Below are 27,188 nucleotides of genomic sequence, written 5' to 3' on the forward strand. Positions count from 1 at the left end.
AACTGGACTGCCAGAAAGTATTTGACACTACTGCATGGGAGGCTTATTACGAAGATGGATCACCAGGCAAGAATAAGGAGGAGACTCCTTCAATAAATAGAAGTTTATCACCGAAGAAGGGGAAAGAGGGCGAATGTTAGAGAAGCCTTCTACAAATCAGTCGAAGTGACCAACAGAGTACCACAGGGCTCTATTCTGGGACCATTCCTATTCTTAAGCTACGTATTTAACTTGTCTAAAGGAAAGAAACTCTACTTGTGAATATGTTTTCCAGATGATACAAAGGTCATGAAGTGAAAAGCAAAGGGTAATTTAATCATAAGTCTTACGTGTTAATACTGATCAATGATATGAAAACACTTCTTCGAGATTTGTAGAGACAGAGCAACCAGAGTACACGTGAATTTAAAAAAGGGTGTGAAGAATAATTTCTATACAGTAGTATGAGTGGTGGAAGAATGGGAAAGTATAACCGAGGATATGATTCTCACACACACAATCCCGCTAAATAATAACCACAGTGAGGCTTTCTTTCACTCTGATCCATCTTCATTATTTTACATTTCCTCAAGATATATCTATCAACCATGTACCAGATCAACTTTGGAGTCTGTTTCAGTCCCCTTGTAAGTTGAGGCAACCCCCCTAGCTTGTGTCTGTATATATATATATATATATATATATATATATATATATATATATATATATATATATATATATATATATATACATATATACTGTCAAGGGGTTACGTTCCTACACACTACAAGTCTCTTTGCTTTGGGCACTGTGGGCTGCTAGCAACCCACTTCCTTGAGCATTTAATACAACGCATAGGTATGGAAAATCTGCATCCTGGACCATGTGGCTGGCGCCAGCTTTCCTTCAGAATGGGAACCAAGATTGTGGTTCATCCTTAGACGGAGCGAAGCTGAAGCCCCCGGGTGGTGCTGTGAATACTTAATACTATACCTCCCCTACTCTGTGTAAGCCCAAGTTTACGCAAACCCGTAATGAAAATCCTCTTATCTGTGCCCACCATGTACCTTCCTCCTATGTGATGTTAAAGTTATTAAGTGTTCGCACCTCCATCTTTGTCTGCCACACTTTCATTTCTCAATGTTGTACACGTTTCACAAATTCCCATCTCTTATTGCCAATTTCTTAAAACTCCCCATCTCACTCAAAACGTCCTCAAGCATTTCATTTCCAACATGTCCACCATCTTCCACATCCATACAACACTGTCGGAACTATTAATACCGTCACACAAACCCAACATTAGCCTGAGAGACACTAATGACCTCTCCTTCCTTCGAATTTTCCTGTAATGCATCCAGGACTTCAGCCCTCTCTTCCACTCACGACTCACTCATGAAGCCTACATGAAATCCAAGTCATCATTATTAGCGCTAAAGACACAAATGGCTGTTCTGTGCATTGGTCGAATTTCAGCCGTTAAACCTGTACAGCACACTACATTCACAACTGGACCGAATGGTTTTGGAAATATTTAAACACTGGATCGTCCCCTCCTTCCCTTCCTTACACAGTAAATTGCGTTTAAGATACACATAGCCATTTACGTCTCCCCATGAAACACCGGTCACTTACCGGAAGCCTCTCTTTTCAACTGATGCATCAGTCTTGAATTTGATGATCATGAAGTTGGAGGCCGAGATGAAGAGCCTGTCAGTGAGGTCCTGGCGTCCCGAGAGCGTCGTCAGGGACACAGCCGCGTCCTCAGTTCTCCCACCGGTTAGGATCTGAACCGTGTCAAAGTTTTTCTCGGTGTCAAACTCGAAAAACTGGAGGATAACATTATGGCCGACGGGACCCTCCAATGTCCACTTGCAGTCCATGTTGGGCCCGTACTTCTTCGGGTACTCTGGGCTCTCGATGGAGTCGCCAGAAGATCGCATATAGTAATGACAGCGAGTTGGGCAGTCCATCTCGTCAGACATGTCGGCGCAGTCATTCTGCCCGTCACACCGGTACGCCTGTGGATACAACCAGAGTCTGCCATTCATAGTGAACATTAAAGATGATAAAGAAGAACTAAGGATAAAATGATATTAAATCGACGTTGAAGATGGTGATGACAATAACTGAGATGAGAGATGAACAAGGAAGGTAGGAAAACATCAAAAATAAAGAAGTATTATTCTTTAAAGAATGAAGTAAGTGTGACTGGTTTACGCAATGAATTAATAATATGTGATAAAAGAACACTAGATAGATAGTTAAGAAAGACGGCTTACAGCGAAAAGCAATGTTAGCTTCCTCTACAGTAACGGTATAGTAGTTTGCTATTAAACTAAAACTATTCGCCTAAATCCTGTTGATGATAAGTAGTGCGATAATTTCTTAAATATATATCCTAGGATAACAAACAAGTGATAAAATGAAATTGTGCAATAAAATATCAAGGGTTACCAAATTATCTAAGAAATGTATCTGCAAGATAATCACCATAGCTTAAGTGTATCTCTTGCCAAAGATGTGTAACTTATCTTGCAACAAGCCTAGTTCTGCACACATAAACTCAAAAGAGACACTAACCTCGTTAATACATCTGCCGTTGGAGCAGTGGAAGGCGCCCTTGGTGCAAGCATTGCCTCGACACATGAAGGGCAGGAGGGACTCGCACGTGCTCAGCTCCCACGACTGATGCTTGTCTGTAAGCCTCGCCTTCACGCACCTTCCGCCCGACACCTGCGGCTCGCCCTGCGACCAGAACCCTGACACAAGAAAACCTTCGTTAGCCAGCCTGGCCACAGGAAACGAATGCATGCCTTTCAAACAATAGTGCCAGATGATATCCTTCTCCAATTAAATGGAGTGTTGCAGCATATTTTGGCAATACTGTGATAAATTCACTATTAATTAGACACAGAGTGCAGGCAAGGGAAAGGAAAAATATACAGCACAAGAAAATCTGTATGTGTTTATTACTTATTTGCACTAATGGTTCACCTACTTCTAACACTTGTATTTTAGCAAACAAACTTTTGATCTTTCTATATACTTTCTACACGTAATCTAAACTTTTCTTTTTTACTTCCCCATCGCCTAATGTATTCCACTGATCCAGCAACTGTTTTTCAAGAGATGGTTGTTTACATCCCTCTCATTCTTTGTCCAGCTTCCAATCAAATCCTCTTGTTTTCGGCCTCTATTCTGACTAGAGCATACTGGAAGTTCAAGTCGACGTGACCTCGTAGGAATCAATATTACGTGATGTTATCATGTCTCCACAACCTTCTCTCTTCCAAAGTGGGCGGATCAAAGTCACCTCTTCGTTGCTCATTCCACTCGGCTCTTGGTGTACCACAACTATTCAAGTCCTATGAACACTTCAGCCGTTCATTGTGACTCCTCGTGTAGTAAGACCAAACTACTGTGCCACATTCCAGCTTAATAGTCAAATATGCATACTCTCTTTGTTTTAAAACACTGTCGGTGGGTACAGAGTCAATCTTAGGTACTAATGTGCTTCCTTGGATCCCGGGTGCGAAGTCTGCGCTTGCCATTTGGCTCGTTACCAACCAAGAAAACAAGCTGATCACATTTTCCCAGTGAAGGTCCACTACAAGTGATGGTCGGTCTACATTTCAAGGTCGCAGTGCGTGAAATCTAGAACCACCTCAGATGGTACTATCGCACCAGAAATTTCTAGTTCTCCAGATACATGATGGTGTCATGTGTTCGACATACACTGAAGGACCTTGCACTCACCCCACGCAGATGTGAGGTACTCCCGTCTATCTCTTTAGTATTCATATCTCCCGCAGCAAAAAACCTTACCATCACTCTACAAGGATAACCTTACAGCCTTATTTCATCTGATCATCTTCGATGATTATATACATATATGTCTTGTGTACATACGGTAAGGACTACTGTAAGACAGAGTTTATCAAACACTATTATTACTATTCTTTACAGAGACGTACTGCTTGGTAGACATACCGTGTGTATGTTTCTTGGACTTACCTGAGTAGAGGGAGACGTGCTCGCCGCCAGCACTCTCCAGGGTGTTGGTGGAGAGGTCGTTGAGGGAGACGAGGCCGAGCCAGTAGCTGTTGGTGGGCTCGTCCAGCACCTGGTGGGCCAGACCTTCCGTGAAGTTGTTCTGGCCATAGCTCTCCACCAGCACTAGGTCCGACCCGAATCTGTGATGGTAAACGTACATCAGAAGCTACGTTCCAAAAAGTCAGGAAATTATTCGAGTAAATGACGTATGCAGAGAAAACAAAAAATATATAAATGGTGAATTTACAGAAAACAAAACAATAAATGAATACCGTATCTATAGAAAACAAAACCCACAGACACACACACACACACACACACACACACACATATATATATATATATATATATATATATATATATATATGGGTGGGTTGGGCAAATTCTTTCGTCTTTCCTTGCGCTACCTCGCAAACGCGGGAGACAGCGACAAAGCAAAATAAAATAAATAAATAAATATATATATATATATATATATATATATATATATATATATATATATATATATATATATATATATATATATCATAACGCTCTTAGTCACCAATACATACCCAGTAAATACGATGCAAAGAATAAAATATTTATAATTGAATTCATTTAACAGCTTAATTGAATGCTATAAAGACGACTAAACGATATTCTAATACGTCTCATAATGATCTTTTAAAGAAAATCTATTTTTCAAAGAAAAATGCCAAAATTTCAGGGTGTTTTTTGATTCCAATAACTTTTTGTTTCAAAATTGAAAAATGAAATATTCAAACACTTCTATATTTGAAATAATAATGGAAAATATATCATAATGCTCTCAGTTACCGATACATACCCAGTAAATACGATGCAAAGGAGCAGAAAATATTTTGAAATTGACTTCATTTAACAGCTTCACTGAATGTCATAAAGGCGACTAAACGATGTTTTAACACCAGAGTTGTATTCAGCATAAAAAATACTTTTTATAATGAGTTCTTAAAGGAAATCTATTTTTCTGAGAAAAATGCCAAAAACTGAAGGGTATTCTTCAGCTCAAAATTATTTTTGTTTCAAAATCGAAATATAAAATATTGAAACACTTCTATACTTAAAAAAATCATGGAAAATATATCATCATGCTCTTAGTCACCGATACATACCCAGTAAATACGATACAAGGGAGCAGAAAATATTTAAAATTGAATTAATTTAACAGCTTAATTATATGTCATAAAGACGACTGAACGTCATTTTCACACCAGATTTGTATTCAGTATGAAAAATACTTCTTATAATTAGTTTTTATAGGAAATCTATTTTTCTGAGAAAAATGCCAAAAATTGAAGGTAATAGTTCAGGGTATTTTTTTCCTCAAAAAATGTTTTGTTTCAAAACTGAAAGATAAGATATTCAAACACCTCTATACTCTAAATGATCATGCAAAATATATCACAATGCTCTTAGTTACCGATACACACCCAGTAAATACGATGAAATTAGCAGAAAACATTTAAAACTGAATTCATTTAATAGGTTAATTGAATGTTATAAAGAGGACTAAACGTCATTTTATCACCAGATTTGTAATCAGCAAGAAAAATACTTCTTATAATACGTTTTTAAAGGAAATCTATTTATATGATAAAAATGCCAAAAATTGAAGGTAATAGTTCAGGGTATTTTTTAGCTCAAAAAACTTTTTGTTTCAAAACTGAAAGATAAGATAGTCAAACACTTCTACACTCAAAATAATCATGGAAAATATATCATAATGCTCTCAGTTACCGATACATACTCAGTAAATACGATGCAAGGGAACAAAAAATATCTTTAAATTGACATCATTAAACAGCTTAATTATATGTCATAAAGACGACTGAACGTCATTTTCACACAAGATTTGTACTTAGTATGAAAAATACTTCTTATAATTAGTTTTTAAAGGAAATCTATTTTTCTGAGAAAAATGCCAAAAATTGAAGGTAATAGTTCAGGGTATTTTTTTGCTCAAAAAACTTTTTGTTTCAAAACCTAAAGATAAGATAGTGAAACACTTGTACACTTGAAATAATCATGGAAAATATATCATAATGGTCCCAGTTACCGATACATACTCAGTAAATACGATGCAAGGGAACAAAAAATATCTTTAAATTGACTTCCTTTAACAGCTGAATTAAATGTCATGAAGACGACTAAATGTCATTTTCACACCAGATTTGTATTCAGTACGAAAAATACTTCTTATAATTAGTTTTTATAGGAAATCTATTTTTCTGAGAAAAATGCCATAAAATGAAGGTAATAGGTCAGGGTATTTTTTTCCTCAAAGATTATTTTGTTTCAAAATTGATAGATAAGATATTCAAACACCTCTATACTCTAAATGATCATGGAAAATATATCATAATACTGTTAGTTACCGATACATACTCAGTAAATACGATGAAAGGAGTTGAAAATAATTAAAATTCAATTAATTTAACAGCTTAATTGAATATTATAAAGACGATTAACGTCATTTTTTCACCAGATTTGTAATCAGCAAGAAAAATACTTCTTATAATACGTTTTGAAAGGAAATCTGTTTTTATGAGAAAAATGCCAAAAATTGATGGTAATAGTTCAGGGTATTTTTTAGCTCAAAAAATCTTTTGTTTCAAAAGTGAAAGATAAGATAGTCAAACACTTCTACACTTAAAATAATCACGGAAAATATATCATAATGCTCTCAGTTACCGATACATAAGCATTAAATACGATGCAATGGAACAACAAATATCTTTAAACTGACTTCCTTTAACAGCTTAATTATATGTCATAAAGACGACTGAACGTCATTTTCACACCAGATCTGTATTCAGTATGAAAAATACTTCTTATAATTAGTTTTTATAGGAAATCTATTTTTATGAAAAAAAAAAAATGCCAAAAACTGAAGGTAATGTTCAGGGTATTTTTTTGCTCAAAAAACTTTTTGTTTCAAAACCTAAAGATAAGATAGTGAAACACTTGTACACTTGAAATAATCATGGAAAATATATCATAATGGTCCCAGTTACCGATACATACTCAGTAAATACGATGCAAGGGAACAAAAAATATCTCTAAACTGACTTCCTTTAACAGCTGAATTAAATGTCATGAAGACGACTAAATGTCATTTTCACACCAGATTTGTATTCAGTACGAAAAATACTTCTTATAATTAGTTTTAATAGGAAATCTATTTTCCTGAGAAAAATGCCAAAAATTGAAGGTAATAGTTCAGGGTATTTTTTTCCTCAAAATATTTTTTGTTTCAAAATTGAAAGATAAGATATTCAAACACCTCTATACGCAAATTGATCATGGAAAATATATCACAATGCTCCTAGTTACCCATACATACCCAGTAAATACGATGAAAGGAGCAGAAAATATTCAAAATTGAATTCATTTAACAGCTTAACTGAATGTTACAAAGACGACTAAACGTCATTTTATCACCAGATTTGTAATCAGCAAGAATAACACTTCTTATAATACGTTTTTAAGGGAAATCTATTTTTCTGAGAAAAATGCCAAAAATTGAAGGTAATAGTTCAGGGTATTTTTTTGCTCAAAAAACTTTTTGTTTCAAAACCTAAATATAAGATAGTCAAACACTTCTACACTTGAAATAATCATGGAAAATATATCATAATGGTCCCAGTTACCGATACATACTCAGTAAATACGATGCAAGGGAACAAAAAATATCTTTGAATTAACTTCCTTTAACAGCTGAATTAAATGTCATGAAGACGACTAAATGTCTTTTTCACACAAGATTTGTATTCAGTACGAAAAATATTTCTTATAATTTTTCTGAGAAAAATGCCAAAAATTGAAGGTAATAGTTAAGGGTATTTTTTTCCTCAAAAATTTTTTTGTTTCAAATTTGAAAGATAAGATATTGAAACACCTCTATACTCTAAATGATCATTGAAGTATATCACAATGCTCTTAGTTACCGATACATACCCAGTAAATACGATGAAAGGATTAGAAAATATTTAAAATTGAATTCATTTAACAGCTTAATTGAATGTTATAAAGACGACTAAACGTCATTTTATCACCAGATTTGTAATCAGCAAGAAAAATACTTCTTATAATACGTTTTTAAAGGAAATCTATTTTTATGAAAAAAATGCCAAAAATTGAAGGTAATAGTTCAGGGTATTTTTTTCCTCAAAAATTTTTTTGTTTCAAAATTGAAAGATAAGATATTCAAACACCTCTATACTCTAAATGATCATGGAAAATATATCACAATGCTCTTAGATACCGATACGTACCCAGTAAATACGATGAAAGGAGCAGAAAATATTTAAAATTGAATTTATTTAACAGCTTAATTGATTGTTATAAAGACGATTAAGCGTCATTTTATGAACAGATTTGTAATCAGCAAGAAAAATACTTCTTATAATAAGGTTTTAAAGGAAATCTATTTTTATGAGAAAAATGCCAAAAATTGAAGGTAATAGTTCTGGATATTTTTTCGCTCAAAAATTTATTTGTTTCAAAATTGAAAGATAAGATAGTCAAACACTTCGACACATAAAATAATCGTGGAAAATATATCATAATGCCCTCAGTTACCGATACATACTCATTAAATACGATGCAAGGGAACAAAAAATATCTTTAAACCGACTTCCTTTAACAGCTTAGTTATATGTCATAAAGACGACTGAACGTCATTTTCACACCAGATTTGTTTTCAGTATGAAAAATACTTCTTATAATTAGTTTTTATAGGAAATCTATTTTTGCTCAAAAAACTTTTTGTTTCAAAACTGAAAGATAAGATAGTGAAACACTTCTATACTTGAAGTAATCATGGAAAATATATCATAATGGTCCCAGTTACCGATACATACTCAGTAAATACGATGCACGGGAACAAAAAATATCTTTAAATTGACTTCCTTTAACAGCTGAATTAAATGTCATGAAGACGACTAAATGTCATTTTCACACCAGATTTGTATTCAGTACGAAAAATACTTCTTATAATTAGTTTTCTATTGGAAATCTATTTTTCTGAGAAAAATGCCAAAAATTGAAGGTAATAGTTCAGGGTATTTTTTTGCTCAAATAATTTTTTGTTTCAAAACAGAAAGATAAGATATACAAACACCTTTATACTCTAAATGATCATGGAGAATATATCACAATGCTCTTAGGTACAGATATATACCCAGTAAATACGATAAAAGGAGTAGAAAATATTTAAAATTGAATTCATTTAACAGTTTAATTGAATGTAATAAAGACGACTAAGCGTCATTTTGTCACCAGATTTGTAATCAGCAAGAAAAATACTACTAATAATGAGTTTTTAAACAAAATCTATTTTTATGAGAAAAATGCCAAAAATTGAAGGTAATAGTTCAGTGTATTTTTTTATTCAAAAATTTTTTTGTTTCAAAACTGAAAGATAAGATAGTCAAACACTTCTACACTTAAAATAACCATGGAAAATATAACATAATGCTCTCAGTTACCGATATATTCTCATTAAATACGATACAAGGGAACAAAAAATATCTTTAAATTGACTTCCTTCAACAGCTGAATTATATGTCATAGAGACGACTGAACGTCATTTTCACACAAGATTTGTACTTAGTATGAAAAATACTTCTTATAATTAGTTTTTAAAGGAAATCTATTTTTCTGAGAAAAATGCCAAAAATTGAAGGTAATAGTTCAGGGTATTTTTTTGCTCAAAAAACTTTTTCTTTCGAAACCTAAAGATAAGATAGTGAAACACTTCTACACTGGAAATAATCATGGAAAATATATCATAATGGTCCCAGTTACAGATACATACTCAGTAAATACGATGCGAGGGAACAAAAAATATCTTTAAATTGACTTCTTTTAACAGCTGAATTAAACGTCATAAAGACGACAAAATGTCATTTTCTCACAAGATTTGTATTTAGTATGAAAAAAACTTCTTATAATTAGTTTTTAAAGGAAATCTATTTTGCTGAGTAAAATGCCAAAAATTGAAGGTAATAGTTCAGGGTATTTTTTTGCTCAAAAAATTTGCTTCAAAATTGAAAGATAAGATATTCAAACACCTCTATACTCTAAATGATCATGGAGAATATATCACAATGCTCTTAGTTACCGATACATACCCAGTAAATAAGATGAAAGAAGTAGAAAATATTTAAAATTGAATTCATTTAACAGCTTAATTGAATGTTATAAAGACGATTAAGCGTCATTTTATCAACAGATTTGTAATCAGCAAGAAAAATACTTCTTATAATAAGGTTTTAAAGGAAATCTATTTTTATGAGAAAAATGCCAAAAATTGAAGGTAATAGTTCAGGGTATTTTTTTGCTCAAAACCTTTTTGTTTCAAAACTGAAAGAAAAGATAGTCAAACACTTCGACACTTAAAATAATCGTGGAAAATATATCATAATGCTCTCAGTTACCGATATATACTAATTAAATACGATGCAAGGGAACAAAAAATATCTTTAAACTAACTTCCTTTAACAGCTTAATTATATGTCAGAAAGACGACTGAACGTCATTTTCACACCAAATTTGTATTCAGTGTTATTCAAACACCTCTATACTCTAAATGATAATGGAGAATATATCACCATGCTCTTAGGTACCGATATATACCCAGTAAATACGATGAAAGGACTAGAAAATATTTAAAATTGAATTCATTTAAAAGCTTAATTGAATGTTATGAAGACGACTAAGCGTCATTTTATCACCAGATTTGTAATCAGCAAGAAAAATACTACTTATAATAAGTTTTTAAAGGAAATCTATTTTAATGAGAAAAATGCCAAAAATTGAAGGTAATAGTTCAGGGTATTTTTTTGCTCAAAAATTTTTTTTGTTTCAAAATTGAAAGATAAAATACTCAAACACTTCTACACGTAAAATAATCATGGAAAATACATCATAATGCTCTCAGTTACCGATACATACTCAGTAAATACGATGCAAGGGAACAAAAAATATCTTTCAATTGACTTCCTTTAACAGCTTAATTATGTCATAAAGACGACTGAACGTCATTTTCACACCAGATTTGTATTCAGTATGAAAAATACTTCTTATAATTAGTTTTTATAGGAAATCTATTTTTATGAAAAAAAAAATGGCAAAAACTGAAGGTAATAGTTCAGGGTGTTTTTTTGCTCAAAAAACTTTTTGTTTCAAAACCTAGAGATAAGATAGTGAAACACTTCTACACTGGAAATAATCATGGAAAATATATCATAATGGTCCCAGTTACCGATACATACTCAGTAAATACGATGCAAGGGAACAAAAAATATCTTTAAATTGACTTCATTTAACAGCTCAATTAAATGTGATGAAGACGACTAAATGTCATTTTCACACCAGATTTGTATTCAGTACGAAAAATACTTCTTATAATTAGTTTTTATAGGAAATCTATTTTTCTGAGAAAAATGCCAAAAATTGATGGTAATAGTTCAGGGTATTTTTTTGCTCAAATTTTTTTTTGTTTCAAAATTGAAAGATAAGATATTGAAACACCTCTATACTCTAAATGATCATGGAAAATATATCACAATGCTATTAGTTGCCGATACATACCCAGTGAATACGATGAAAGGATTAGAAAATATTTAAAATTGAATTCATTTAACAGCTTAATTGAATGTTATAAAGACGACTAAATGTCATTTTATCACCAGATCTGTAATCAGCAAGAAAAATAATTCTAATAATACGTTTTTAAAGGAAATCTATTTTTATGAAAAAATGCCAAAAATTGAAGGTAGTAGTTCATGGTATTTTTTAGCTCAAAAGACTTTTTGCTTCAAAACTAAAAGATAAGATAGTCAAACACTTCTACACTCAAAATAATCATGGAAAATATATCATAATGCTCTCAGTTACCGATACATACTCAGTAAATGTGATGCAAGGGAACAAAAAATATCTCTAAATTTAACAGCTTAATTGTATGTCATAAATACGATTGAACGTCATTTTCACACAAGATTTGTATTTAGTATGAAAAATACTTCATATAATTAGTTTTTAAAGGAAATCTATTTTTCTGAGAAAAATGCCAAATTTGAAGGTAATAGTTCAGGGTATTTTCTTGCTCAATAAATCTTTTGTTTCAAAACTGAAAGATAAGACAGTCAAACACTTCGACACTTAAAATAATCATGGAAAATATATCATAATGCTCTAAGTTACCGATATATACTCATTACATACGATGTAAGGGAACAAAAAATATCTTTAAACTGACTTCATTTTACAGCTTAATTATATGTCATAAGGACGACTGAACGTCATTTTCACACCAGATTTGTATTCAGTATGAAAAATACTTCTTATAACACGTTTTTATAGGAAATCTATTTTTCTGAAAAAAATGCCAAAAACTGAAGGTAATAGTTCAGGATAATTTTTTGCTCAAAAAACTTTTTGTTTGAAAACCTAAAGATAAGATAGTGAAACACTTCTACACTTGAAATAATAATAGAAAATATATCATAATGGTCCCAGTTATCGATACATACTCAGTAAATACGATGCAAGGGAAAAATAATATCTTTAAACTGACTTCCTTTAACAGCTGAATTAAATGTCATGAAGACGACTAAATGTCATTTTCACACCAGATTTGTATTCAGTACGAAAAATACTTCTTATAATTAGTTTTTATTGGAAATCTATTTTTCTGAGAAAAATGCCAAAAATTGAAGGGTATTTTTTTGCTCAAAAAAATTTTTGTTTCAAAATTGAAAGATAAGATATTCAAACACCTCTATACTCTAAATGATCATGGAAAATATATCACAATAGTTACCCATACATACCCAGTAAATACGATAAAAGGAGCAGAAAATATTTAAAACTGAATTCATTTAACAGCTTAATTGAATGTTACAAAGACGACTAAACGTCATTTTATCACCAGATTTGTGATCAGCAAGAAAAAACTTCTAATAATACGTTTGAAAAAAATGAAAAAAAATTATGAAAAAAATGGCAAAATTTGAAGGTAATAGTTCAGGGTATTTTTTAGGTCAAAAAACTTTTTGTTTCAAAACTGAAATATAAGATAGGGAAACACTTCTACACTTAAAATAATCCTGGAAAATATATCATAATGCTCTCAGTTACCGATACATACTCATTAAATACGATGGAAGGGAACAAAAAATATCTTTAAATTGACTTCCTTTAACAGCTTAATTATATGTCATAAAGACGACTGAACGTCATTTTCACACGAGATTTGTATTCAGTATGAAAAACCCTTCTTATAATTACTTTTTATAGGAAATCTATCTTTATGAAAAAAATGCCAAAAACTGAAGGTATCTTTTTGCTCAAAAAACTTTTTGTTTCAAAACCTAAAGATAAGATAGTGAAACACTTCTACACTTGAAATAATCATGGAAAATATATCATAATGGTCCCACTGACCGATACATACTCAGTAAATACAATGCAAGGGAACAAAAAATATCTTTAAATTAACTTCCTTTAACAGCTCAATTAAATGTGATGAAGACGACTAAATGTCATTTTCACACCAGATTTGTATTCAGTACGAAAAATACTTCTTATAATTAGTTTTTATAGGAAATCTATTTTTCTGAGAAAAATGCCAAAAATTGTAGGTAATAGTTCAGGGTATTTTTTTGCCCAAATTTTTTTTTGTTTCAAAATTGAAAGATAAGATATTGAAACACTTCTATATTCTAAATGATCATGGAAAATATATCACAATGCTCTTAGTTACCGATACATACCCAGTAAATACGATGAAAGTATTAGAAAATATTTAAAATTGAATTCATTTAACAGCTTAATTGAATGTTATAAAGACGACTAAATGTCATTTTACCACCAGATTTGGAATCAGCAAGAAAAATAATTGTTATAATACGGTTTTAAAGTAAATCTATTTTTATGAAAAATGTCAAAAATTGAAGGTAGTAGTTCATGGTATTTTTTAGCTCAAAAGACTTTTTGCTTCAAAACTAAAATATAAGATAGTCAAACACTTCTACACTGAAAATAATCATGGAAAATATATCATAATGCTATCAGTTACCGATACATACTCAGTAAATATGATGCAAGGGAACAAAAAATATCTCTAAATTGACTTCATTTAACAGCTTAATTATATGTCATAAATACGATTGAACGTCATTTTTCCACAAGATTTGTATTTAGTATGAAAAATACTTCATACAATTAGTTTTTAAAGGAAATCTATTTTTCTGAGAAAAATGCCAAATTTGAAGGTAATAGTTCAGGGTATTTTTTTGCTCAATAAATCTTTTGTTTCAAAACTGAAAGATAAGATAGTCAAACACTTCGACACTTAAAATAATCGTGGAAAATATATCATAATGCTCTCAGTTACCGATACATACTCAGTAAATACGATGCAAGTGAACAAAAAATATCTTTAAACTGACTTCCTTTAATAGCTTAATTATATGTCATAAAGACGACTGAACGTCATTTTCACACCAGATTTGTATTCAGTATGAAAAATACTTCTTATAATCCGTTTTTATAGGAAATCTATTTTTCTGGAAAAAATGCCAAAAACTGAAGGTAATAGTTCAGGGTAATTTTTTGCTCAAAAAACTTTTTGTTTGAAAACCTAAAGATAAGATTGTGAAACACTTCTACACTTGAAATAATCATAGAAAACATATCATAATGGTCCCAGTTACCGATACATACTCAGTAAATACGATGCAAGGGAAAAATAATATCTTTAAACTGACTTCCTTTAACAGCTGAATTAAATGTCATGAAGACGACTAAATGTCATTTCCACAACAGATTTGTATTCAGTACGAAAAATACTTCTTATAATTAGTTTTTATTGGAAATCTATTTTTCTGAGAAAAATGCCAAAAATTGAAGGCAATAGTTCAGGGTATTTTTTTGCTCAAAAAAATTTTTGTTTCAAAATTGAAAGATAAGATATTCAAACACCTCTATACTCTAAATGATCATGGAAAATATATCACAATAGTTACCCATACATAACCAGTAAATACGATGAAAGGAGCAGAAAATATGTAAAACTGAATTAATTTAATAGCTTAATTGAATGTTATAAATACGACTAAACGTCATTTTATCACCAGATTTGTGATCAGCAAGAAAAAAACTTCTTATAATACGTTTTTAAAGGAAATCTATTTCTATGAAAAAAATGCCAAAATTTGAAGGTAATAGTTCATGGTATTTTTTAGCTCAAAAAACCTTTTGTTTCAAAACTGAAATATAAGATAGTGAAACACTTCTACACTGAAAATAATCCTGGAAAATATATCATAATGCTCTCAGTTACGGATACATACTCATTAAATACGATGGAAGGGAACAAAAAATATCTTTTAACTGACTTCCTTTAACAGCTTAATTATATGTCATAAAGACGACTGAAGGTCATTTCCAAACCAGATTTGTATTCAGTATGAAAAACCCTTCTTATAATTACTTTTTATAGGAAATCTATCTTTATGAAAAAAATGCCAAAAACTGAGGGTATTTTTTTGCTCAAAAAAACTTTTTGTTTCAAAACCTAAAGATAAGATAGTGAAACACTTCTACACTTGAAATAATCATGGAAAATATATCATAATGGTCCCACTAACCGATACATACTCAGTAAATACAATGCAAGGGAACAAAAAATATCTTTAAATTGACTTCCTTTAACAGCTGAATTAAATGTCATGAAGACGACTAAATGTCATTTTCACACCAGATTTGTATTCAGTACGAAAAATACTTCTTATAATTAGTTTTTATTGGAAATCTATTTTTCTGAGAAAAATGCAAAAATTGAAGGCAATAGTTCAGGGTATTTTTTGCTCAAAAAAATTTTTGTTTCAAAATTGAAAGATAAGATATTCAAACACCTCTATACTCTAAATGATCATGGAAAATATATCAAAATGCTCTTAGTTACCCATACATACCTAGTAAATACGATGAAAGGAGCAGAAAATATGTAAAACTGAATTAATTTAATAGCTTAATTGAATGTTATAAATACGACTAAACGTCATTTTATCACCAGATTTGTGATCAGCAAGAAAAAAACTTCTTATAATACGTTTTTAAAGGAAATCTATTTCTATGAAAAAAATGCCAAAATTTGAAGGTAATAGTTCAGGGTATTTTTTTAGCTCAAAAAACCTTTTGTTTCAAAACTGAAATATAAGATAGTGAAACACTTCTACACTGAAAATAATCCTGGAAAATATATCATAATGCTCTCAGTTACGGATACATACTCATTAAATACGATGGAAGGGAACAAAAAATATCTTTTAACTGACTTCCTTTAACAGCTTAATTATATGTCATAAAGACGACTGAAGGTCATTTCCAAACCAGATTTGTATTCAGTATGAAAAACCCTTCTTATAATTACTTTTTATAGGAAATCTATCTTTATGAAAAAAATGCCAAAAACTGAAGGTATTTTTTTGCTCAAAAAAACTTTTTGTTTCAAAACCTAAAGATAAGATAGTGAAACACTTCTACACTTGAAATAATCATGGAAAATATATCATAATGGTCCCACTAACCGATACATACTCAGTAAATACAATGCAAGGGAACAAAAAATATCTTTAAATTGACTTCCTTTAACAGCTGAATTAAATGTCATGAAGACGACTAAATGTCATTTTCACACCAGATTTGTATTCAGTACGAAAAATACTTCTTATAATTAGTTTTTATTGGAAATCTATTTTTCTGAGAAAAATGCAAAAATTGAAGGCAATAGTTCAGGGTATTTTTTTGCTCAAAAAAATTTTTGTTTCAAAATTGAAAGATAAGATATTCAAGCACCTCTATACTCTAAATGATCATGGAAAATATATCAAAATGCTCTTAGTTACCCATACATACCTAGTAAATACGATGAAAGGAGCAGAAAATATGTAAAACTGAATTAATTTAATAGCTTAATTGAATGTTATAAATACGACTAAACGTCATTTTATCACCAGATTTGTGATCAGCAAGAAAAAAACTTCTTATAATACGTTTTTAAAGGAAATCTATTTCTATGAAAAAAATGCCAAAGGGTATTTTTTTTAGCTCAAAAAACCTTTTGTTTCAAAACTGAAATATAAGATAGTGAAACACTTCTACACTGAAAATAATCCAGGAAAATATATCATAATGCTCTCAGTTACGGATACATACTCATTAAATACGATGGAAGGGAACAAAAAATATCTTTTAACTGACTTCCTTTAACAGCTTAATTATATGTCATAAAGACGACTGAAGGTCATTTCCAAACCAGATTTGTATTCAGTATGAAAAACCCTTCTTATAATTACTTTTTATAGGAAATCTATCTTTATGAAAAAAATGCCAAAAACTGAAGGTATTTTTTTGCTCAAAAAAACTTTTTGTTTCAAAACCTAAAGATAAGATAGTGAAACACTTCTACACTTGAAATAATCATGGAAAATATATCATAATGGTCCCACTAACCGATACATACTCAGTAAATACGATGCAAGGGAACAAAAAATATCTTTAAATTGACTTCCTTTAACAGCTGAATTAAATGTCATGAAGACGACTAAATGTCATTTTCACACCAGATTTGTATTCAGTACGAAAAATACTTCTTATAATTAGTTTTTATTGGAAATCTATTTTTCGGAGAACATTGCCAAAAATTGAAGGTAATAGTTCAGGGTTTTTTTTTTCCTCAAAAATTTTTTTGTTTCAAAATTGAAAGATAAGATATTGAAACATCTCTATACTCTAAATGATCATTGAAAATATATCAAAACGCTCTTAGTTACCGATACATACCCAGTAAATACGATGAAAGGATTGGAAAATATTTAAAACTGAATTAATTTAACAGCTTAACTGAATGTTATAAAGACGACTAAATGTCATTTTATCACCAGATTTGTAATCAGCAAGAAAAATACTTCTTATAATACGTTTTTAAAGTAAATCTATTTTCATGAGAAAAAATGCCAAAAAATGAAGGTAGTAGTTCATGGTATTCTTTAGCTGAAAAAACTTTTTGCTTCAAAACTGAAAGATAAGATAGTCAAACACTTCTACACTCAAAATAATCATGGAAAATATATCATAATGCTCTCAGTTACCGATACATACTCAGTAAATACGATGCAAGGGAACAAAAATTATCTTTAAATTGACTCATTTAACAGCTTGATTATATGTCATGAAGACGATTGAACGTCATTTTCACACAAGATTTGAATTTAGTATGAAAAATACTTCTTATAATTAGTTTTTAAAGGAAATCTACTTTACTGAGAAAAATGCCAAAAATTGAAGGTAATAGTTTAGGGTATTTTTTTCCTCAAAATTTTTTTTGTTTCAAAATTGAAAGATAAGATATTCAAACACCTCTTCACTCTAAATGATCATGGAGAATATATCACAATGCTCTTAGTTACTGATACGTACACAGTAAATACGATGAAAGGAGTAGAAAATATTTAAAATTGAATTCATTTTACAGCTTAATTGAATGTTATAAAGACGACTAAACGTCATTTTATCACCAGATTTGCAATCAGCAAGAAAAATACTTCTTAATACGTTTTTAAAGGAAATCTATTCTTATAAAAAAGAAAAAAATGCCAAAAATTGAAGGTTCAGGGTATTTTTAGCTCAAAAAACTCTTTGTTTCAAAACTGAAAGATAAGATAGTCAAACACTTCTACACTCAAAATAATCATGGAAAATATATCATAATGTTCTAAGTTACCGATACATACTCAGTAAATACGATGCAAGGGAACAAAAAATATCTTTAAATTGACTTTCTTAAACAGCTTAATTATATGTCAAAAATACGATTGAACGTCATTTTCACACAGATTTGTACTTAGTATGAAAAATACTTCTTATAATTAGTTTTTAAAGGAAATCTATTTTTCTGAGGAAAATGCTAAAATTGAAGGTAATAGTTCAGGGTATTTTCTTGCTCAAAAAGTTTTTTGTTTCAAAACTGAAAGATAAGATATTCAAACACCTCTAAATGATCATAGAGAATATATCACAATGCTCTTAGATACCGATATATACCCAGTAAATACGATGAAAGGAGTAGAAAATATTTGAAATTGAGTTTATTTAACAGCTTAATTGAATGTTATGAATACGACTAAGCGTCATTTTATCACCAGATTTGTAATCAGCAAGAAAAATACTATTTATAATAAGTTTTTAAGGGAAATCTATTTTCATGAGAAAAATGCCAAAAATTGAAGGTAATAGTTCAGGGTATTTTTTTGCTCAAAGATTTTTTTGTTTCAAAACTGAAAGATAAGATAGTCAAACACTTCTACACTTAAAATGATTATGGAAAATATATCAGAATGCTCTCAGTTACCGATACATACTCATTAAATACGATGCAAGGGAACAAAAAATATCTTTAAACTGACTTCCTTTAACAGCTTAATTATATGTCATAAAGACGACTGAACGTCATTTTCACACCAGATTTGTATTCAGTATGAAAAAGACTTCTTATAATTAGTTTTTATAGGAAATCTATTTTTATGAGAAAATTGCCAAAAACTGAAGGTAATTGTTCAGGGTAATTTTTTAGCTCAAAAAACTTTTTGTTTCAAAACTGAAAGATAAGATAGTCAAACACTTCGACACGTAAAATAATCATGGAAAATATATCACAATGCTCTCAGTTACCGATATATATTCATTAAATACGATGCAACGGAACAAAAAATATCTTTAAACTGACTTCCTTTAACAGCTGAATTAAATGTCATGAAGACGACTAAATGTCATTTTCACACCAGATTTGTATTCAGTATGAAAAAGACTTCTTATAATTAGTTTTTATAGGAAATCTATTTTTCTGAGAAAAATGCCAAAAACTGAAGGTAATAGTTCAGGGTAATTTTTTGCTCAAAAAAACTTTTTGTTTCAAAACCTAAAGATAAGATAGTGAAACACTTCTACACTTGAAATAATCATGGAAAATATATCATAATGGTCCCAGTTACCGATACATACTCATTAAATACGATGCAAGGAAACAAAAAATATCTTTAAATTGACTTCCTTTAACAGCTGAATTAAATGTCATGAAGACGACTAAATGTCATTTTCACACCAGATTTGTATTCAGTACGAAAAATACTTCTTATAATACGTTTTTAAAGGAAATCTATTTTTCTGAGAAAAATGCCAAAAATTGAAGGTAATAGTTCAGGGTATTTTTTTGCTCAAAAAAATTTTTGTTTCAAAATTGAAAGATAAGATATTGAAACACCTCTATACTCTAAATGATCATGGAAAATATATCACAATAGTTACCCATACATAACCAGTAAATACGATGAAAGGAGCAGATAATACTTAAAACTGAATTCATTTAACAGCTTAATTGAATGTTATCAAGACGACTAAGCGTCATTTTATCACCGGATTTGTAATCAGCAAGAAAAATACTTCTTATAATACGTTTTTAAAGGAAATCTATTAATATGAAAAAAATGCCAAAATTTGAAGGTAATAGTTCAGGGTATTTTTTAGCTCAAAAAACTTTTTGTTTCAAAACTGAAAGATAAGATAGTCAAACCCTTCTACACTTAACATAATCATGGAAAATATACCATAATGCTCTAAGTTACCGATACATGCTCATTAAATACGATGCAAGGGAACAAAAAATATCTTTAAATTGACTTCCTTTAACAGCTTAATTATATGTCATAAAGACGACTGAACGTTATTTTCACACCAGATTTGTATTCATTATGAAAAACCCTTCTTATAATACGTTTTTATAGGAAATCTATTTTTATGAAAAAAATGCCAAAAACTGAAGGTTCAGGGTATTTTTTTGCTCAAAAAACTTTTTGTTTCAAAACCTAAAGATAAGATAGTGAAACACTTCTACACTTGAAATAATCATGGAAAATATATCATAATGGTCCCAGTTACCGATACATACTCAGTAAATACGATGCAAGGGAACAAAAAATATCTTTAAATTGACTTCCTTTAACAGCTAAATTAAATATCATGAAGACGACTAAATGTCATTTTCACACCAGATTTGTATTCAGTACGAAAAATACTTCTTATAATTAGTTTTTATAGGAAATCTATTTTTCTGAGAAAAGTCACAAAAATTGAAGGTAATAGTTCAGGGTATTTTTTTCCTCAAAAAATTTTTTGTTTCAAAATTGAAAGATAAGATATTGAAACACCTCTATACTCTAAATGATCATGGAAAATATATCACAATGCTCTTAGTTACCGATACATACCCAGTAAATACGATGAAAGGATTGGAAAATATTTAAAATTGAATTCATTTAACAGCTTAATTGAATGTTATAAAGACGACTAAACGTCATTTTATCACCAGATTTGTAATCAGCAAGAAAAATACTTCTTATAATACGTTTTTAAAGGAAATCTATTTTTTTTTTTCAAAATTGAAAGATTAGATATTCAAACACCTCTATACTCTAAATGATCATGGAGAATATATCACAGTGCTCTTAGTTACTGATACGTACCCAGTAAATTCGATGAAAGGAGCAGAAAATATCTAAAATTGAATTTATTTAACAGGTCAATTGAATGTTATAAAGACGGTTAAGCGTTATTTTATCACTGGATTTGTAATCAGCAAGAAAAATACTTCTCATAATAAGGTTTTAAAGGAAATCTATTTTTATGAGAAAAATGCCAAAAATTGAAGGTAATAGTTCAGGGCATTTTTTTGCTCAAAAATTTTCTTTTTTTTTTTAAACTGAAAGATAAGACAGTCAAACACTTCGACACTTAAAATAATCGTGGAAAATATATCATAATGCCCTCAGTTACCGATACATACTCATTAAATACGATGCAAAGGAACAAAAAAAAAAATCTTTAAATTGACTTCCTTTAATAGCTTAATCAATTGCCATAAAGACGACTGAACGTCATTTTCACACCAGATTTGTATTTAGTATGAAAAATACTTCTTATAATACGTTTTTATAGGAAATCTATTTTTCTGAGAAAAATGCCAAAAATTGAAGGTAATAGTTCAGGGTATTTTTTTGCTCAAAAAACTTTTTGTTTGAAAACCTAAAAATAAGATAGTCAAACACTTGTACACTTGAAATAATCATGGAAAATATATCATAATGGTTCCAGTTACCGATACATACTCAGTAAATACGATGCAAGGTAACAAAAAATATCTTTAAATTGACTTCCTTTAACAGCTCAATTAAATGTCATGAAGACGACTAAATATCATTTTCACACCAGATTTGCATTCAGTACGAAAAATAATTCTTATAATTAGTTTTTATAGGAAATCTATTTTTCTGAGAAAAATGCCAAAAATTGATGGTAATAGTTCAGGGTATTTGTTTCCTCAAAAATTTTTTTTTTCAAAATTGAAAGATAAGATATTCAAACACCTCTATACTCTAAATGATCATGGAAAATATATCACAATGCTCTTAGTAACCGATACATACCCAGTAAATACGATGAAAAAAGTAAAAAATATTTAAAATTGAAGTCATTTAACAGCTTAATTGAATGTTATAAAGACGACTAAACGTCATTTTATCACCAGATTTGTAATCAGCAAGAAAAATACTTCTTATAATACGTTTTTAAAGGAAATCTATTTTTATGAAAAAAAATGCCAAAAATTGAAGGTAATAGTTCAGCGTATTTTTTAGCTGAAAAAACTTTTTGTTTCAAAATTGAAAGATAAGATAGTCAAACACTTCTACACTCAAAATAATCATGGAAAATATATCATAATGCTCTCAGTTACCGATACATACTCAGTAAATACGATGCAAGGGAACAAAAAATATCTTTAAACTGACTTCCTTTAACAGCTTAATTATATGTCATAAAGACGACTGAACGTCATTTTCACACAAGATTTGTATTCAGCATGAAAAATACTTCTTATAATACGTTTTTATAGGAAATCTATTTTTATGAAAAAAATGCCAAAAACTGAAGGTAATAGCTCAGAGTATTTTTTTGCTCAAAAAACTTTTTGTTTCAAAACCTAAAGATAAGATAGTGAAACACTTCTACACTGGAAATAATCATGGAAAATATATCATAATGGTCCCAGTTACCGATACATACTCAGTAAATACGATGCAAGGGAACAAAGTATCTTTAAATTGACTTCCTTTAACAGCTCAATTAAATGTCATGAAGACGACTAATTGTCATTTTCACACAAGATTTGTATTCAGTACGAAAAATACTTCTTATAATTAGTTTTTATAGGAAATCTATTTTTCTGAGAAAAATGCCAAAAATTGAAGGTAATAGTTCAGGGTATTTTTTTCCTCAAAAATGTTTTTGCTTCAAAATTGAAAGATAAGATATTGAAACACCTCTATACTCTAAATGATCATGGAAAATATATCAAAATGCTCTTAGTTACCGATACATACCCAGTAAATACGATGAAAGGATTAGAAAATATTTAAAATTGAATTCATTTAACAGCTTAATTGAATGTTATAAAGACGACTAAACGTCATTTTATCACCAGATTTGTAATCAGCAAGAAAAATACTTCTTATAATAAGGTTTTAAAGGAAATCTAATTTTATGAGAAAAATGCCAAAAATTGAAGGTATTTTTTTGCTCAAAAAATTTTTTGTTTCAAAACTGAAAGATAAGATAGTCAAACACTTCGACACTTAAAATAATCGTGGAAAATATATCATAATGCTCTCAGTTACCGATACATATTCATTAAATAAGATGCAAGGGAACAAAACATATCTTTAAACTGACTTCCTTTAACACCTTAATTATATATCATAAAGACGACTGAACGTCATTTTCACACCAGATTTGTATTCAGTATGAAAAATACTTCTTATAATTAGTTTTTATAGGAAACCTATTTTTCTGAGAAAAATGCCAAAAACTGAAGGTTCAGGGTATTTTTTTACTCGAAAAACTTTTTGTTTCAAAACCTAAAGATAAGATAGTGAAACACTTCTACACTGGAAATAATCATGGAAAATATATCATAATGGCCCCAGTTACCGATACATACTCAGTAAATACGATGCAAGAGAACAAAAAATATCTTTAAATAGACTTCCTTTAACAGCTCAATTAAATGTCATGAAGACGACTAAATGTCATTTTCACACCAGATTTGCATTCAGTACGAAAAATACTTCTTATAATTAGTTTTTATAGGAAATCTATTTTTATGAAAAAAATGCCAAAAATTGATGGTAATAGTTCAGGGTATTTTTTTGCTCAAAATTTTTTTTGTTTCAAAATTGAAAGATAAGATATTGAAACATCTCTATACTCTAAATGATCATGGAAAATATATCACAATGCTCTTAGTTACCGATATATACCCAGTAAATACGATGAAGGGAGTAGAAAATATTTAAATTGAATTCATTAACAGCTTAATTGAATGTTATAAAGACGACTAAATGTCATTTTATCACCAGATTTGTAATCAGCAAGAAAAATACTTCCTATAATACGTTTTTAAAGTAAATCTATTTTTATGAAAAAATGCCAAAAATTGAGGTAATAGTTCATGGTATCTTTTAGCTCAAAAGACTTTTTGCCTCAAAACTGAAAGATAAGATAGTCAAACACTTCTATACTCAAAATAATCCTGGAAAATATACCATAATGCTCTCAGTTACCGATACATACTCAGTAAATACGATACAAGGGAACAAAAAATATCTTTAAATTGACTTCATTTAACAGCTTAATCATATGTCATAAATACGATTGAACGTCATTTTCACACAAGATTTGTATTTAGTACGAAAAATACTTCATATAATTAGTTTTTAAAGGAAATCTATTTTTCTGAGAAAAATGCCAAAAATTGAAGGTAATAGTTCAGGGTATTTTTTTTCCTCATAAAATTTTTTGTTTCAAAATTGAAAGATAAGATATTCAAACACCTCTATACTTTAAATGATCATGGAGAATATATCACAATGGTCTTAGTTACTCATACATACCCAGTAAATACGATGAGAGTAGAAAATATTTAAAACTGAATTCATTTAACAGGTTAATTGAATGTTATAAAAACGACTTAACGTCATTTTATCACCAGATTTACAATCAGCAAGAAAAATACTTCTTATAATACGTTTTTAAAGGAAATCTATTTTTATGAAAAAAATGCCAAAAATTGAAGGTAATAGTTCAGGGTATTTTTTAGCTCAAAAAACTTTTTGTTTCAAAACTGAAAGATAAGATAGTCAAACACTTCTACACTCAAAATAATCATGGAAAATATATCATAATGCTCTCATTACCAACACATACTCAGTAAATACGATGCAAGGGAACAAAAAATATCTTTAAGTTGACTTCCTTTAACAGCTTAATTATATGCCATAAAGACGACTGAACGTCATTTTCACACAAGATTTGTATTTAGTATGTAAAATACTTCTTATAATTAGTTTTTAAAGGAAATCTATTTTTCTGAGAAAAATGCCAAAAATTGAAGGTAATAGTTCAGGGTATTTTTTTTCTCAAAAAATGTTTTGTTTCAAAATTTAAAGATAAGATATTCAAACACCTCTATACTCTAAATGATCACGGAAAATATATCACAATGCTCTTAGATACCGATACGTACCCAGTAAATACGATGAAAGGAGCAGAAAATATTTAAAATTAAATTCATTTAACAGCTTAATTGAATGTTATAAAGACGATTAAGCGTCATTTTATCACCAGATTTGTAATCAGCAAGAAAAATACTTCTTATGATAAGGTTTTAAAGGAAATCTATTTTTATGAGAAAAATGCCAAATTTGAAGGTAATAGTTCAGCGTATTTTTTTGCTCAAAAAATTTTTTGTTTCAAAACTGAAAGATAAGATAGTCAAACACTTCGACACTTAAAATAATCATGGAAAATATATCATAATGCTCTCAGTTACCGATACATACTCATTAAATACGATGCAAGGGAACAAAAAATATCTTTAAACGGACTTCCTTTAACAGCTTAATTATATGTCATAAAGACGACTGAACGTCATTTTCACACCAGATTTGTATTCAGTATGAAATAGACTTCTTATAATTAGTTTTTATAGGAAATCTATTTTTCTGAGAAAAATGCCAAAAACTGAAGGTAATAGTTCAGGGTATTTTTTTGCTGAAATAACTTTTTGTTTCAAAACCTAAAGATAAGATAGTGAAACACTTGTACACTTGAAATAATCATGGAAAATATATCATAATGGTCCCAGTTACCGATACATACTCAGTAAATACGATGCAAGGGAATAAAAAATATCTTTAAATTGACTTCCCTTAACAGCTGAATTAAATGTCATGAAGACGACTGAATGTCATTTTCACACCAGATTTGTATTCAGTACGAAAAATACTTCTTATAATCCGTTTTTATAGGAAATCTATTTTTCTGAGAAAACTGCCAAAAATTGAAGGTAATAGTTCAGGGTATTTTTTTCCTCAAAAAATTTTTTGTTTCAAAATTGAAAGATAGGATAGTCAAACACTTCTATACTCTAAATGATCATGGAAAATATATCACAATGCTCTTAGTTACCCATAACTACGATGAAAGGAGTAGAAAATATTTAAAATTGAATTCATTTAACAGCTTAATTGAATGTTATAAAGACGACTAAACGTCATTTTATCACCAGATTTGTAATCAGTAAGAATAATACTTCTAATAATACGTTTTTAAAGGAAATCTATTTTTATGAAAAAAATGCCAAAAATTGAAGGTAATAGTTCAGGGTATTTTTTTTTTTTTAGCTCAAATAACTTTTTGTTTCAAAACTGAAAGATAAGATAGTCAAACACTTCTGCACTCAAAATAATCATGGAAAATGTATCATAATGCTCTCAGTTACCGATACATACTCAGTAAATACGATGCAAGGGAACAAAAATTATCTTTAAAGTGACTTCCTTTAACAGCTTAATTATATGTCATAAAGACGATTGAACGTCATTTTCACACAAGATTTGTACTTAGTATTAAAAATACTTCTTATAATTAGTTTTTAAAGGAAATCT

At 29.7% G+C, this 27,188-nt stretch overlaps 1 protein-coding gene across 2 annotated transcripts in view; it reads right to left on the bottom strand.

Moving 5' to 3' along the window:
* Positions 1 to 27,188, bottom strand: part of uif (sushi, von Willebrand factor type A, EGF and pentraxin domain-containing protein uif) — a 203,195-nt gene that overhangs the window by 37,860 nt on the left and 138,147 nt on the right. For both annotated transcript variants that reach the window (XM_071664039.1, XM_071664038.1), the window contains exons 5-7: positions 3,997 to 4,175; positions 2,563 to 2,741; positions 1,615 to 2,000 (exon numbers count right to left, since the gene is read on the bottom strand). In XM_071664039.1, coding sequence (XP_071520140.1) covers positions 1,615 to 2,000; positions 2,563 to 2,741; positions 3,997 to 4,175 — 744 coding nt within the window. The remainder of the gene's footprint in view (positions 1 to 1,614; positions 2,001 to 2,562; positions 2,742 to 3,996; positions 4,176 to 27,188) is intronic.

This window comes from Panulirus ornatus, chromosome 8 (genome assembly GCF_036320965.1).
Source record: "Panulirus ornatus isolate Po-2019 chromosome 8, ASM3632096v1, whole genome shotgun sequence".
Lineage (NCBI taxonomy): Eukaryota > Metazoa > Arthropoda > Malacostraca > Decapoda > Palinuridae > Panulirus > Panulirus ornatus.